Source organism: Primulina eburnea, chromosome 1 (assembly GCF_022965805.1).
Source record: "Primulina eburnea isolate SZY01 chromosome 1, ASM2296580v1, whole genome shotgun sequence".
NCBI classification, from domain to species: Eukaryota; Viridiplantae; Streptophyta; class Magnoliopsida; order Lamiales; family Gesneriaceae; genus Primulina; species Primulina eburnea.
The window spans coordinates 63540185-63555394 of NC_133101.1; the positions used below are offsets into that span (position 1 = coordinate 63540185).

Below are 15210 nucleotides of genomic sequence, written 5' to 3' on the forward strand. Positions count from 1 at the left end.
GTGCATGTCTAATAATAATATAAAATTTTATTAAAATATTTTCTAAAAGTAAATGTTTTTTCTTTGCATAATTATGTGTTAGTAAATTATTTTATCTTTTAAAAAGGTATTCCTTATTTTTAAATAATCTTATCCAATATTATCCTATTTTTGAGGAGGTAATGTCAAAAAATTTCCAAGCCATGAGATTCATTTTTAATTATTTTAAACTATTTTTCGATTAAATATATATTGTTAATAATTGGATCTCACATAGACATGTTAACTTAATCTATTGAAAAGGACAATAATGCACATTTAATTATTTAAGTTTGGAGGTTATATATCAAGAATAAAAAAAATTGAAAGAATGATTAAACATCTTAAATATTGTGTTTATAACCTAACACTAGACCTATACAATATTTTGGGAACAATTCATAGAACACTTGTTAAAAAATAATTATAGAAATAACGTCAATTTTAGTATCTATGTATAAGTGAATGACATTTTTAATCTCGTAGAATCAATTTAAAATCATTCTACAACTATGTTATTACTATCTTAGTATGTAATTAAACAACCATTGTTAACTGTTTATAATTATATCAACTATTTATACATATCTATGCAATACATTTGAAGCTTTGCTTTCCCGGACCCTTTGTCATCTTGGTTATTTAAAATTTATTTATCTTGATTCATTTTTTCAATCATAATGGTGAAAATGACATCACCCCTCCAATATGGGAGACATGATGAGTCCTATCATCTCTCTCCAATAAAGTAAATGGGAGAATATGATTCCTTGCAACAATGCTCATCTTTTGTGGGTTTTGGATGTTTATTTAAGAGGATATCACCCTGCTATTTTGTATTTGCATGCCTATTTTTGGAATGCTACTTCTCTCAGGTTGCATCAAATTGGAATCGATAATTAATGTTATGATTATTTAAACGTTGAGTAGAAAATAGGATAATATTTAATAAATGACTAGTGTGGAATGAGTATGTATATTTGGTGATTTTTTTTGTGATAATTTTTTTTTTAAAGCACCAAAAGCAAATGCAGCCGTTGGCCCAAAGGACATTTTTTATTTTTTATTTTTTTAAATTTCCGATTTTGGGTTTCGGGCCCGGTTCCGGATACGGACCGGAACTGATTCGGAACCGGACCCAGAACCGGTTGAACCGGTTCAGAAAATGCTGAACCGGTTCAACCCACAAACCAACAGATTGACATGATTTCGGGTTCGTTTCTTCCATACCGGATCCGATATCGGTCTTAACGGGTCGGTTCCGGGTAAAACCGGCATGTTAAGCATGCCTACTCAATGATGATGATTGACTTTAATTGAAAATTTTATGTAACACGTGCAGTGCATGTCTAATAATAATATAAAATTTTATTAAAATATTTTCTAAAAGTAAAAGTTTTTTCTTTGCATAATTATGTATTAATAAATTATTTTATCTTTTAAAAAGGTATTCTTTATTTTTAAATAATCTTATCCAATATTATTCTATTTTTGAGGAGGTAATGTCAAAAATTTTCTAAGCCATGAGATTCATTTTTAATTATTTTAAACTATTTTTCGATTTAATATATATTGTTAATAATTGGGTCTCACATAGACATGTTAACTTCATCTATTGAAAAGGACAATAATGCACATTTAATCATTTAAGTTTGGAGGTTATATATCAAGAATAAAAAAAATTTGAAAGAATGATTAAACATCTTAAATATTGTGTTTATAACCTAACACTAACCCTATACAATATTTTGGGAACAATTCATAGAACACTTGTTAAAAAATAAGTATAGGGATAACGTCAATTTTAGTATCTATATATAAGTGACTGACATTTTTAATCTCGTAAAATCAATTTAAAGTCATCCTACAACTATGTTATGACTATCTTAATATGTAATGAAACAACCATTGTTAACTGTTTATAATTATATCAACTATTTATACATATCTATACAATACATTTGAAGCTTTGCTTTCTCGGACCCTTTGCCATCTTGTTTATTTAAAATATATTTATTGTGATTCATTTGTTCCATCATAATGGTGAAAGTGACATCACCTCTCCAATATTGGATCATCTCTCCCCAATAAAGTAAATGGGAGAATCTGATTCTTTGCAATAATGCTCATCTTTTGTGTGTTTTGGATGTTTATTTAAAAGGACACCACCCTGCTATTTTGTATATGCATGCCTATTTTTGTATTTATACTTCTCTCATGTTGCATCAAATTGGAATCGATAATTAATGTTATGATTATTTAAACGTTGAGTAAAAAATAGGATAATATTTAATAAGTGATTAGTGTGGAATGAGTATATATATTTGGTGAGTTTTTTGTAATAATAATATAATATATTTTTTTAAAAGCACCAAAAGAAAATGCAGCCGTTGCCCCAAAGGTCATTTTTTATTTTTATTTTTTAAAATTTCTGATTATGGGTTTCGGGTCCGGTTCCGGATACGGACCGATTAAATGTCCATCCAAAATATTTAGATTAAATCAAATACATTTTTTGAAATTTTATAAAGTATATTAAACTTTAATTCTTGTATTTAATAGAATTTCATGGAGTCATTAAAACTTTATTAATGAATATATATATATAAACTTTTGTATAATTTTTAAAAGTCAAGTTTGAATGTCATCTAAAACTCTACAAAAGTTTACACTGAATATACTAAATTTTATGGAGTATAAAAATATATAAATTGAATACCTCTATACTTTTAAACTTCATAAAAGTCATTAAAAATCTATAATCAATACACTCATTAAATCTTTGTGATTATCAGAAAATAATCATAAATGAATCATAAAGAACTAATCAAATTATGACATCTTATCAAATGGAAATGACACGAATTTACATATTATAAATAGGGTCAAAAGGCCAATGAAAAAATACAGACACATAAAGACGAATAAACAAAGAAGTGGGGAAGAATTCAAAACATAAATTCTCTAAACTCAAGCTCACAAAATTCAAAAAGATCGATGAAGTTCAAGGAAGAATCAAGATGTTCACTGTGTTCTTCTGAAAATTTATTCAAATTCTTCAAATCGAAGAAGATCGAAGAAGATGTTCATCATGTTCTTATTTAAATTCCAGATCAACGAAATTCAAGACGTTCGTCGTGCTATTTTTCAAATTTATTCAAACTCATCAAATTCGAGAAGTTCAATGCGCAATTCAAGGCGTTCATCGCGTTCTTTTTCAAATTTATTTAAATCAGCGAATTTCAAGGCGTGATTCGTGGCATTCATCCCGTACTTCTTCAAATTTCGAAGTTTAATTCGATATAAAGGTGTTAAATCATCGGATTGACGATATTGAAATACTAAATCATCTACCACGAAAATCAAACATTCAAGAAATTACTATCGAATAGAAGAATCAACGAATTTCATTTTTTGTAGATATTGAGTGATAATATAAATTGTTCAAAATAATGATGAAATGACAAGATTGAAAATTATTTGAATACTGTCAAAAAAATAAATATATGGACTCGCACGTCGCGATCGCACGTAACAAGCCTTTGCAGAATTATTCGTATCATCTAACCATTGGAAAAACAACGATAAATGTCTCGGAAATTAAAGGTGACAATGAAAATAAGACACTTAGACCCTAGTAACAAACTCTACGTAAAAGAGAATAGGTAACAAAGTCACCACTAAAAAAATAAATAAATGCTGATCATTGATAGCTTAGAAAAATGTTATAAATCAAGAAAATGGGAAAGTAGGTGCATTTATTCAGAAGAAAAGATAAATAATAAAAGAAAATGATACGATAAATTTTTGAGTAATACAAATATTTTCAAATAAATAAATGTTTTTTCTTCAAAGTTAATTACATGTGAGTAATGAATTGTCAAAATATGGGTAGCATATCTTTTAAAAAATGTCTACAACCCTTCAGCCAAAAACAAAATCGTTGTGAAAACATGATTCTGTAAATGGGAAGCTAGAATAACTGTTGCCTTTTAAATTTTATTACTATTATAAATCAGTCACGTGTTTTATGTTAATTGGGACGAGCATTCTTGGAATTCCAAAATGTTACACCATGACACCAGAGGCAGTATATCCCTAGAACCCTAGAACACAATTAAATAGTGAGAGATATCTCGTCTTGTTTCAGCTCATTTACTGGATCCACTCTTCAGCTACCATAACTGATTCAATATTTTTCCCACAAAATATATATAAAACAAAAGATCAATCATCTAGACTCATAATGGAAAGCACTTTAAGGTGCAAACAGAAATTCAATCGGTATGAAGGAAATAAAATTCAAACCAAGAGAGAAAACTCAAGCTTGGGATGGGATGAAACTTTAAATACAGAAGACAAATGTAATCACTGATAAAGTCGTTCATTTAATCTTCAGAACCACGCCCTAAAACACAAAAAATATAAATATCAAGCATAAGAGAAACACAAAAACAAACAAACAAGGTTTCTGAGCATAAATGAAGCCATATTTCTCATTTCTTGTTGCCTCCAAAGGCTGGTTCTCCTCCATTTTCAACAGCTGGAATCCTTGCCCTTTTCAAGGCCAAAACCAAGGCTGATCCTGTCAAGAAGGTTAGTAGTATTCTTGCATTGATCATAAAGTGTATATGTTCAAGGGCAAAGCCTGCAGGTGTCTCCAATTTTGATCATCACAGGCCTCAGCTTTGAAAGATAAGGTTAAGGTGGAAGATGGGATCTTTGGAACTTCTGGAGGAATTGGTTTCACCAAGCAAAATGAGCTATTTGTTGGTCGTGTTGCCATGATTGGCTTTGCTGTGAGTTTACTTGACAATCACATCTTCATTTGTTGGATCTCTGTCGATTACTAGATTGTGGCATTTTTGACTTGTGTCAAATGTCACGCGATTCAATTTGCAGGCTTCACTTCTGGGAGAAGCAATTACAGGAAAGGGAATCTTAGCACAACTGAATTTGGAAACAGGGATTCCAATCTACGAAGCTGAGCCTCTTCTTCTATTTTTCATACTGTTCAACTTGCTAGGAGCCATCGGAGCATTAGGCGACCGCGGCCGATTTGTCGACGAACTTGCCGGACTTGACAGGGCCGTTATTGCTCCTGGGAAAGGCTTCAGGTCTGCATTGGGTCTTGGTGGAGGAGGTATATCTAACCATTATTTCACCGCTCTCTCGAAATTGTTTTAAAATCAGTTCTCTTTTTTGGTATTGAATAGTGAGTATACGTTTTGAAATTATGTGTAGGTCCTTATTCGGATTCACGAAAGCCAACGAGCTTTTCGTTGGGAGACTGGCACAACTTGGTATTGCATTCTCAATAATCGGAGAGATCGTCACTGGAAAAGGGGCTTTGGCTCAGTTGAACATCGAAACCGGAGTTCCCATCACCGAGATCGAACCCCTTATTCTCTTCAACGTGGCCTTCTTCTTCTTCGCAGCCATAAATCCTGGCACTGGCAAATTTCTTACTGACGACGGAGATGATTGAATGTCATTGTTATCGTGACTGCTTAGGCAAAATTCATAACTGGATGAATGGCCTGTGTACTTTATTTTTATTTTAACGAAGTTCCGTGATCAGAACCCCGATTCATTTCTATGTCGATCTATCTATATTTTTCTACTCTTTGCTAAGTTTTCGTTTTGGAGTCATATAATTCAAAGACCAATATAATTTCTTCGCGAACCGTTTGATGAAAGTTAATTTGCCAAAACAACCATTAGATATCGAATAAAAAGCATACTACTAAATTCAGTTCAGCCTGATCGACCACGCAGCGTTTGAATAACTTAAGCACTGCATTCGAGTGTTTCTGTGTCAGATGACCACACAGCCCGTATCGAGACGATTTCACCTCTTCTCCGCGCACAGGCATTTAGCTGCTTGGAGAGCAAAATAGGTGAGAATGATATGTGCTCCAGCTCGACGAAAACATGACAGAGATTACATCATCACTTTCTCCTCATCAATCATTTTAAGAATCCCTCCAGCCTTGATCATCGAGTATTCACCAGAAACCTATGTACAAAAAAAGGTAACTAAGTCACTCATTTTACTCGAACATCACAAATTGGGAGCACCCCATTACCCTTTCATCTCATTTTATGCTCAACTAGAAGCAAAACATTGGTGAAATTCATTTGAGTTTCATGTGCCATTCAAACTTCGCCTATTTAAAAGACCTCCTTGTGATTTGGAATATGTTGCCAAAAACGGAGTATTTTATTTTTTAACCTCGGTCAACACTTTTTTAAGAAAATGACCTCTTCAAGTATATTTCAAATACACTTGAGGAGGTCATTTACCGAGGTTATTTAACCAATTTCTCCTTGCCAAAACACGCATGCCTCACAATAATATGTAATCATGAACCTTTTTTCCCTCTCTTTTCTTTTTTAACTTGCATCTAACATCTCGAAGGCACCACTTCTCAGCCAAAATACATTTCCCCAATTTTAGCGAACTCAAAACATTTTAACCATTACCTGATATGCAGCGACTGGCACTTCAAAGTTATTTCTTAAAAGCCTTATTATGTCCATGTATGGTTGACCCGGCGTCACCTGCAATCAAGTAAAATTTAAAACGGGCTCATCAATTTAGACAAAGGCAAACTCTCAAAGAACTTAAAGACAAAGCCATACTAACCAGAAGAATGTCAGCTCCTTGAAATTCATCCTCCGTGGCTCCGACCATTGCTTCTGTACGATTAGCAGGATTCATCTGATAGCTATTTTTGCATTCATGCAAAAGCAAGCAAGGTTATTGCTAGTGAATTCCAAAACAAAAAAGCGCAATCAAGATTTAAAATTAAGATGAAAAGATACATACGTTTTCTTGTCTCCAAAGCGTGGATTCAAATCCAAAGCCTCTCTAAAAGGACTGTAAAATGAACTTGCATATCTGGAAAATGAGTCAACATTGTAGAATTGGGATCAACTCAAAAAACGCTAGGAGGAACGAATACTTTAGGTATTTTATGTGATTTAGCACCTCCAAAAAGTCATGTAAGAAAGTTAAAACTGCAGAAGTACGCATAATAGATATAATAATTGCATCAAAGGCTATAGGTAGTAGCCACAAGGAACAATAGTGGCACTTGTTGTTGGCCAGCAATAAATACGACTGAAGGTAGATAACTTGGCAGTGTAGGACATAATGGAAACATGCTGAAATCCTTCAGCATCAAGAGCCGCTCGAATCGCCCCAACACGTCCATCCATCATATCACTGGGAGTCTGGGACTCACCACATCCGCTCCAGCCCTGGCCTACTTATGGAAGTTCACCGGGTGATAAGTTTACAAACTTCGCAAAAACAATAACAAAATCCAGAAAAAGAGTATATATATCACTCAGAAACATATCGAAAAAGAATTCAAAATTTAATTTAAATTTAATGCCAATGATCAACGAAGCGTTTCATGCACTATATACTGGAGTGGCATCGAAAGAAGACATAGATGCAGGAATGAAGCTGGGAACAAACCATCCAATGGGACCTCTCGAACTCGCCGATCACATTGGACTTGATGTTTGCTTGTCAATAATGAAAGTCCTCCATTCCGGGCTTGGGGATAGTAAGTACGTCCCATGCCCTCTCCTTGTGCAGTATGTCGACGCTGGTCGCCTTGGGAAGAAAAAGGGCATTGGTGTGTATAAATACCGTAACTCGATTGAGAACATTAAGCCATCGGCTCGACTTTGAACACCCAGCAGCTTAAAGTCTCTATTATAATATTTCATTAGAAAGTAAAGATATATGTTCTTCTGACGTCTATCAACTTCTGCACAAATGTGTCCTTCACAAATGCAATAAATGTAAGAACTATTACGCGTCGATAGCTCCTCTTCTGCAACTTTCCTTGCTAGCAGAATCATCCATGAACTCTTGCCTGGCTTGAATGTTCCTTGTATGATATTTAAACATGGCTGGTGGGAAAAGGCTTTTGCCTCGTCATGAATCCATACCAATAATATCAACTTTTTCCAAAGTTTAGCTGTGATTTGCCTCGTTGTTATCTTTAGATTCTTTGTTTTGGATCTGGAACATTAGCACGTTAGTGAGCCTATATGGGCATGGCCATCAAGTCCTCCCGTGGTTGGTTGTCATTTTCAGTCAAATCATTGTTGAAATTTTGTGTTAAACCGGGACTGGTGTAGAATATTATTCCTTTTTCTTTAAGACTAATTCTTATTTTTCAAATTGATGTACACCCACATTTTCTTTTCCCTACACCCGAGTACTGTCTACTTCTAATGGAACTTTTGGTTGTTAGAAACAAAAAAATCCAAACTGTAAATTTATTTTCGAAGTGTTGAAATTCCGAGACAAAACCCATTTAATTAAAACCAAGTGTTCATATCAATTAAACTCAAGTCTAATTATTTTTCTGACAATTATATTATTTGCTGAATAATCACATTTTATTATGGGTGAGGTGATTCTAAATTTCCTTAATTGAATTTGACGTTCATTGTACGTTTTCCCGAGGAAACTAAACCCTGTGTATTTCATACTTGCTAGTTTCTAGTGATGGCTAAGATTTGAATGCAACCCTCCACAGAAATTGCTGAGATTTGACAGCGTCTTTGAAATAATGATATATTCTGTCGAAAGAAACTGTTCCTTCCATTTTTTTTAAAAAAAAATTTACAATTGAGGATATCGTTGGGGGATCTCGAACATGAAACTTAAGTCACTGTTTGACACACTTGGTGGCGGCGGGTTTCATTTGGACCAAAGGTTCCTGGCTAGAGTCCTAATTAGTGGGACGAGTTGGTCCGACAAGGTTTAATAATAATAGATGCCGTGTTGGGTTGGACTGACTTACAACTTTGTCAATTGATATATCAGCCTTTCATTTGGACGGACCGAAAAATTGTTAACTCAACCTACTTATTTACCGAGGCGGCGCATATCTATTTAACGGACCCCAATCTATTTTGACGACTGACAACTTGTTATTGAACACTAGCGAGACGTTACACACACGATGTATGTGATTAGTAAAAATAGATTTTTTTATTAAAAAAATGAAAATTTATCAATTTTTGAAGTTGAAATGATAGAATCAGTTTTTGAAACTGAAATTATATAAGCTATAGATAGGATGGAAAAAGAATTAAAAAAACAATGTAATAAAATTATGTTTAATTTGATAAAATGAAAAATATTTTAGAAAAATCAAAATTATATCATGATCTCGTTTTATTAGTATATGATATTTACATATATTAATAGTGATATCCAGGGATGAACCCATCAAGATCCGGCCCAAACTTCCGGTCCATCTCTAAGGCCCACAGGTGAATGGCCCATGACAAGCCCAGGTATTCTCCTATAAATATCAGGTTTGAGTGTTAATTCATGGATTCACTATATTGTTTTCAGCAGCACCCTTAGCTGCTCCCCCATATATCCTCAGTCTCTGACTTGAGCGTCGGAGGGGCTACGCCAGGACACCCTCCTGGCCCTCTCCTAACGGTCTTATTTGTGATTTCAGGCCCAGGTTAATTTTGAAGCCCATGTCTGAATTAGTGACGCTTGCGTGGATCGGACCCTAAATTTCCCGTGAGTATCACTTGGCGCCGTCTGTGGGAACTTTGAGTTGAGACGTAGAGATGGTAGGCAGGAGAGGAAGCAGAAGAGTTAACTAAGCGTCACCGCGTCCTCAGATGGGACCCGAACCGTCTCATGTTGAGGCGAGGCAGGAACAACCCTGTCCGGAAATGAGAACTGAACAACCTCGTCAAGAGACCAGGGCCGAGCAACCCCGTCCTAATGAAAATGTGGGAAACCTGACCCTGGAGCAGTTGGGGCAATTTATCACTCGGACAGTGGATGAGGCTATGAAGAGGAATCAAGAGTCTGTGTTTGTAGAGGAACATGCCGCTCATCAGGAGCGTGAGGAAAATATTGAAGCCCACCAGAGCAGGGTGGAGGAGACGCAACCCCTCCATAGTGGGGAGATTAGTGAGATGGGGGAGATGTGGAAGGAGATACGGAGGTTGAGGGAGCAGGTAGGAAGCAGGGCGCCGGTACTCAAGAGAAGAAGCCCTTTTTCACTAGCCATCTTGGAGGAAGGGCTTCCTCCGAATTTCCGACAATTAAACGTTGGAGAATATGATGGACATTCTGACCCCGAGGAACACTTGGGAAGATTCGAGAATGCGGCTCTGTTGCACCAGTACTCAGATGGAGTCAGGTGCAGGGTGTTTCTGGACACGTTGGTGAGGTCTGCCCAGCAACGTTTTAATACCCTGCAACCTAACTCCATACAATCGTTTGAGGATTTTGCTACGGCTTTCTTGCACCGATTCGCCAGCAGCAAGAGGCATCAGAAAAAACATCTGAGCCTGTTTGTGATGAAGCAGCAGGAGGCGGAAACTTTGCGAGAATTTGTCCAGCGCTTCAACGGTGCAGCGCTGGAGATACCGGCGGCTACCCCCGACATAATGATAAGTGCCTTTACACAAGGACTGAGAGGAGGGGAGTTTTTCAAGTCGCTGGTCAAGAAACCTCCGGCGAGTTATGATGATCTGTTGGCTCGGGCTGAAATATATGTAAACTTAGAAGATGCCCAACGGTACAGAATGATGGAGAGCCGGCCTGGAGGAAGTAGAGTTGAGGGAGCAGAGAGAGGAGGAAGGAAGAGGGGTGCAGGGGAAAGAGATGAGGACAGAACCAAAGGTAGAGGACAATTCTCATCACATGTTCCTCTGAATAGGAGTCGAGATAAATTGATGGAGGTGAGGGAGTCAGGGGAGAGGGGGGAGAAGTCGCAGAGGGTTGAGAGCAGTGCTCGACCTCCGCCGTGGGGTAGACAAGAGGGGTTGTTGCGCGTTTTCCTACTGCAAGTGTACGGTGTCAAGTTTTAGTACTGGTTAGTGGTTAGAGTACATATATCGATCCCACGAGGAGTGTGCGTAAAATTGTATATCAATTCTTGTAATTAAAATAGTCTCAACTTTATTTAGAGAAATTGAATAAACGGTTGGTTTGATTGAATGAATTAACTGAAAACAATGAATTAATTAAGTCACCGAATTGAGAGATAATAATGAGAGAAAGTATCTAGAGAAATGATTTCACAAAGTTTCCACGATAATTATTCACAGTTTAATTTATATTCCTGAATTCCAATCAATTAATGGCCAAGAACACTTAGATTGTTTTATTCCCTCTTTCCCAAGTGACGAATAAAGTGTATCTATCAACTTCGATTCAATTATTCCTAATTAGAATCTACGTTTCGTAGATAAATGCAAACAATATTCTTACTAAGCCTCGCTAAATTTATACGCCTTCCGAACGCTATAAACATTTAACGATGTGTCTCTAATGATATATAATCCTAGTCCCTCTCCCGAGTTATAAGATTAATCAAACAACAAACAATTTATGGCCAGTAAATTGCAGTGCAGTAAACGCAGAGAACGCAATTAAACGAAAGCGAAATTCAATCAAATAAACAACGGTGTCAAATCATCGTATCAACAGAGTTATGTCATTCTCTAGAATGAGAATTTAGTTCATCACGAAATCCAAGAGAAAACAAGACATATTCGTAGTTCTAGACATCGCTACACCATAAAGTGAAGAAACAAAGGAAAAGATAACAAATCCGAAGTGTCGTCTGTGTCCCCAGATCCGTCGTTCTTCGTATTTGTAACTGTTCTTCACACTATGAATCTTTGTCTCCAGTATGCGCTCCGTTTCTCGCGTCTTTTCTCCTTGGACGGCTGAAGATCTCCTGTGTTTCTCCAGTGACGGCTGCTGCCCGAGTATGACCTAATTCGCGCAATTTATAATATTCTGGATGCGGCGCGCGCGCGGTGGCGCATGAAATGGCGCGGCGGCGCGCTCGGTGCTGCTCCTCTGGCCATGCATGTTCGCGCGGTAGCGCATGAAGTCGCGCTTGCGCGTGTCGCTCTCGGGTATGTGCGCGCGGGTGCGCATGAACTGGCGCCACAACGCTTAGGTGTCTGGTCATTCGCTTGTATGGGTGCGCGCGGGTGCGCGAGAGTTGGCGCGATGGCGCGCATGCCACTGTCGATCATTCTGCACATCATTGCGCGCGGCTGCGCGTGATCTCGCGCGTGCGCGCGCGAGGTTCTGTCCGAGGGCTTGAGTGAATGTGTGCGCGACTGCGCGTGAAGTGGCGCGATGGCGCGCGCACTTCTGTCCCATGGCGTCCTCGTGGTCGTGCATTTCTTGTCCACTTGGCATCGTGTCCGCTATCTTCTCCATTCCTGAAATGACAATCAAAACAAACCAAAAACGCATAATTATGTTCGAAACAAGCATGATTCAAAATGGATTCTAATATAGATTAAGTGCAAATCTTGCACTTATCAAACCCCCCAAAACTTGAACTTTTGCTAGTCCGGAGCAAAATAGAATAAAAGCTAATAACTAAGGAAAAGATTAACGCCACTACTAAAGTCATGGATATACGAAAAGTGATATTGACCTCCGACTCATCTAATTTCATGTAATTCATGATTTCCCACGAGTCACGTGTGTGTGTGATAAGTCAATGTTCGTTTACCCCATCGAATGCTCAAATAGAGTTGTAATGCCCATTCGCCTTACAGAATCAAGACATCATCAGTTCAGTTCAACTCACACTTCATCAAAATATAAATTTGCATTCACAGATCACATAGGACTTTATCGGTGTTTAATTGGTTCAATAAATATTCAACAGAAATATACCAAAGATGAAATCACCCTGTGAGATGCTTGCATGCAAGTGATTAAAGTTTATACTTGATGACAGTGTTTTTCTGGTACCCATAGGCTTGACTTGAGCAACTTTTCTCCACTAGTATATTGGATAAATGTGACAAGGTTAATAGATCTTGTAGGCTTGTAATGTTAGGTTACGGCTCATGGCTACAATAAAGGCATGGAGATCAAAATTTGAGAGAAATATTTGAACTTCATCAACTTCACCCATTTTCATTTTCTTTTCATTCACCATCCACTTATTGTTTTCTTTTCATTGTTTTTCTTCTTCTTTTCACATCCCAAATATTTTTTGCACACTTTATTTTTTTTTTTTCTTTTCAAGGAGCATTTGAATCATTACAACACCACTGAATTTATTTCTCTCAAAATCAGGTAGGAAGTTAAGTGTATAAGCTTCATTTGGTAGTTGTTGTGGGATATAGAATAGATACAAGTGGGGGCTAGTTGTATGTCATTGACATACGCCACTTGATTTTTAATAGGCTCAAAATGGGACACTAGGGATACTTCATGTTCAGTTGGTAGGCTCGAAGGCTCAAAACGGCTCCAAAGATCGCCTAAATCATTCCTATGTCACATATTATCCGTATTTCGCCTCGAAAAGTGTTCAAACAAGTTCTAGACTTCCGTCAATCCATTAGTCAACTAATACAAACCAGTCAAATGCAATTTTCAATCAAAATGATATATGAAATAAGTGTACGAAGAAAAAGTAAGCATCCCAATTAACTTGAAGCTCAAAGGGCTACAATTGACAGTAAACAAAGAACACTAGCCCAAGGATATTGTGAAAAACTGCCTAGATCATTTCTATGATTGCAAAAGTGTCAATCAATGTTATGCAAGAATTACCAAGAATCAGATCTCCAAAGTCTATTTAGCATCACAGGCATGCGACTTATCTCTGAGCAACGATAGTATCAACGAACACGACAGTGCAGAATAATTGTGACTCTTAAGTTATCATGAACACATAAATATACTTCAGGATCGCAGTTCAGTTTTCATCATCGGTCACACATTTCACTTATCCATGACTCTACCTAACAAATCTAGCATGTAATAATAAATAAAATTCAAATTAACTACTGAGCAATAAAAGAAATGCAGAAAAAAATTCTAACAGGCAATTTTACCCCCTCCAAACTTAAAGTATGCATTGTCCTCAATGTATAAAAATAAAGAATAGGACAACACATACCTTGCTCCCGAGTGTCAGAACTCGGAGCTCGAGTCATTGTTCGCAGCATCTTCAGCATCATCGTCCATGAGCTGCTGCAGTAGATCTGGTGGTGGGTAAAATTAACAACTAAGGGAGTAAAATAAAATAAAATAATAGAAACAAAACGAATGAAAAAAATATAATTGTGGGTTGCCTCCCACACAGCGCTTAGTTTAACGTCATTAGCCCAACGCTCACTAATCATGTTCATGGTGGGTCGTATGATTTCGTGGAAGCCTTTGAGTTCTATGTTTTTACCATCAACCTCCATGGTCAGTTTTCCTTGTCTCAAATCAATGATAGCTCCAGCAGTAGCCAAAAATGGTCGCCCTAAAATAGCACGAACATTCTGACTGTTACCCATGTCAAGCACCACAAAATCTGCTAGAAGCCTTATTTTATCAATCTTAAGTTCAACATCTTCCACAATACCCATCGGTGTTCTGACCGATTTATCTGCCATCTGCAAGCTTAGTCCTGTGGGCTCTATCCTGCTCAATCCAAGTTTCTCGTAAAGAGAACTTGGCATTATATTCACACTTGCTCCTGAATCACAGATGGTTTTTTCCACAAATTTACCCCCTATTTCACATGGTACTACAAATTCTCCGGGGTCTTGTAGCTTCTGAGGAAGATTTCCTTGCTTCCCCCTATCATCTCCTCCAGTAAATGACACCTCTTCCAACTCTGCAGACTGAATATTAGAGTGTAGGGTCTTGAGATTTTCAAGACTTTTTTTCTTGTGAAGTTCAGCTTGTAATTGTAAAAATCTCCGGGGGTAGGGAAGTAAAGAAATATCAATGCATTGATTTAAATCATACCTCTCAGATTTCTTACCTCGGGTTCTTTTGGTTGGAGTTAGCTTTTCATCCCGAACTGGTGTGGGTTCAACCTCCTTCTCTTCTCTTCCTACCACACCAATCTCTTCATGCTGTATAAAAATGGCATTCACTTCTCTCAAATTTGGGTCTACAATCTTTTGAACCGCACCTGATGGTTGAGACGTGAGTTGATTCGTTATTTGCCCAACTTGCGACTCCAGGATTTTCAAAGTAGCGCCAATACTTGCCATGTGAGTTTCTAGGTTGTCAAGCCTAGACTCCGTCCTAGCCATCCTCTTGCCAGATTCAGAGACAAATGTCCCAACTAAATCTTCAAATGATGGCTTCCCTTCTCCATTTGATGTATTGAACCCCGGTGGAGGATTCAATAT

The 15210-nt window shown here is 37.1% G+C and overlaps 3 protein-coding genes across 3 annotated transcripts; 2 read left to right on the forward strand and 1 right to left on the reverse strand.

Moving 5' to 3' along the window:
- The first annotated feature begins 4479 nt into the window (after window positions 1-4479).
- LOC140840242 (photosystem II 22 kDa protein 2, chloroplastic-like) lies at window positions 4480-5492 on the forward strand. Its single transcript, XM_073207488.1, has 4 exons — window positions 4480-4614; window positions 4698-4817; window positions 4921-5161; window positions 5263-5492. Exons 2-4 carry the CDS (start codon window positions 4803-4805, stop codon window positions 5337-5339), a joined length of 333 nt encoding a protein of 110 aa, XP_073063589.1. The 5' UTR covers window positions 4480-4614; window positions 4698-4802; the 3' UTR covers window positions 5340-5492.
- Window positions 5493-5501: 9 nt separating this feature from the next.
- On the reverse strand, window positions 5502-7310 carry LOC140840237 (delta-aminolevulinic acid dehydratase, chloroplastic-like). The gene is made up of 5 exons (XM_073207475.1): window positions 7160-7310; window positions 6851-6922; window positions 6668-6749; window positions 6505-6582; window positions 5502-6037 (listed from the first exon to the last, which is right to left on the reverse strand). Exons 1-5 carry the CDS (start codon window positions 7243-7245, stop codon window positions 5963-5965), a joined length of 393 nt encoding a protein of 130 aa, XP_073063576.1. The 5' UTR covers window positions 7246-7310; the 3' UTR covers window positions 5502-5962.
- Window positions 7311-7423: 113 nt separating this feature from the next.
- On the forward strand, window positions 7424-7726 carry LOC140809541 (uncharacterized). The gene has a single exon (XM_073167198.1). It carries the CDS (start codon window positions 7424-7426, stop codon window positions 7724-7726), a length of 303 nt encoding a protein of 100 aa, XP_073023299.1.
- The last annotated feature ends 7484 nt before the right edge of the window (window positions 7727-15210 follow it).

Bases quoted from the DNA above. Each gene is read 5' to 3' on its own strand.
- LOC140840242 (XM_073207488.1), top strand. The intron at 5,162-5,262 runs GTATATCTAACC...AATTATGTGTAG, and splicing joins ATTGGGTCTTGGTGGAGGAG to GTCCTTATTCGGATTCACGA.
- LOC140840237 (XM_073207475.1), bottom strand. From the start codon at position 7,245: ATGATGGATGGACGTGTTGGGGCGATTCGAGCGGCTCTTGATGCTGAA. The intron at 6,583-6,667 runs GTTAGTATGGCT...ACTTGATTGCAG, and splicing joins AAGGAGCTGACATTCTTCTG to GTGACGCCGGGTCAACCATA. The intron at 6,038-6,504 runs GTAATGGTTAAA...TTTTGTACATAG, and splicing joins TGCCAGTCGCTGCATATCAG to GTTTCTGGTGAATACTCGAT.
- LOC140809541 (XM_073167198.1), top strand. From the start codon at position 7,424: ATGATCAACGAAGCGTTTCATGCACTATATACTGGAGTGGCATCGAAA.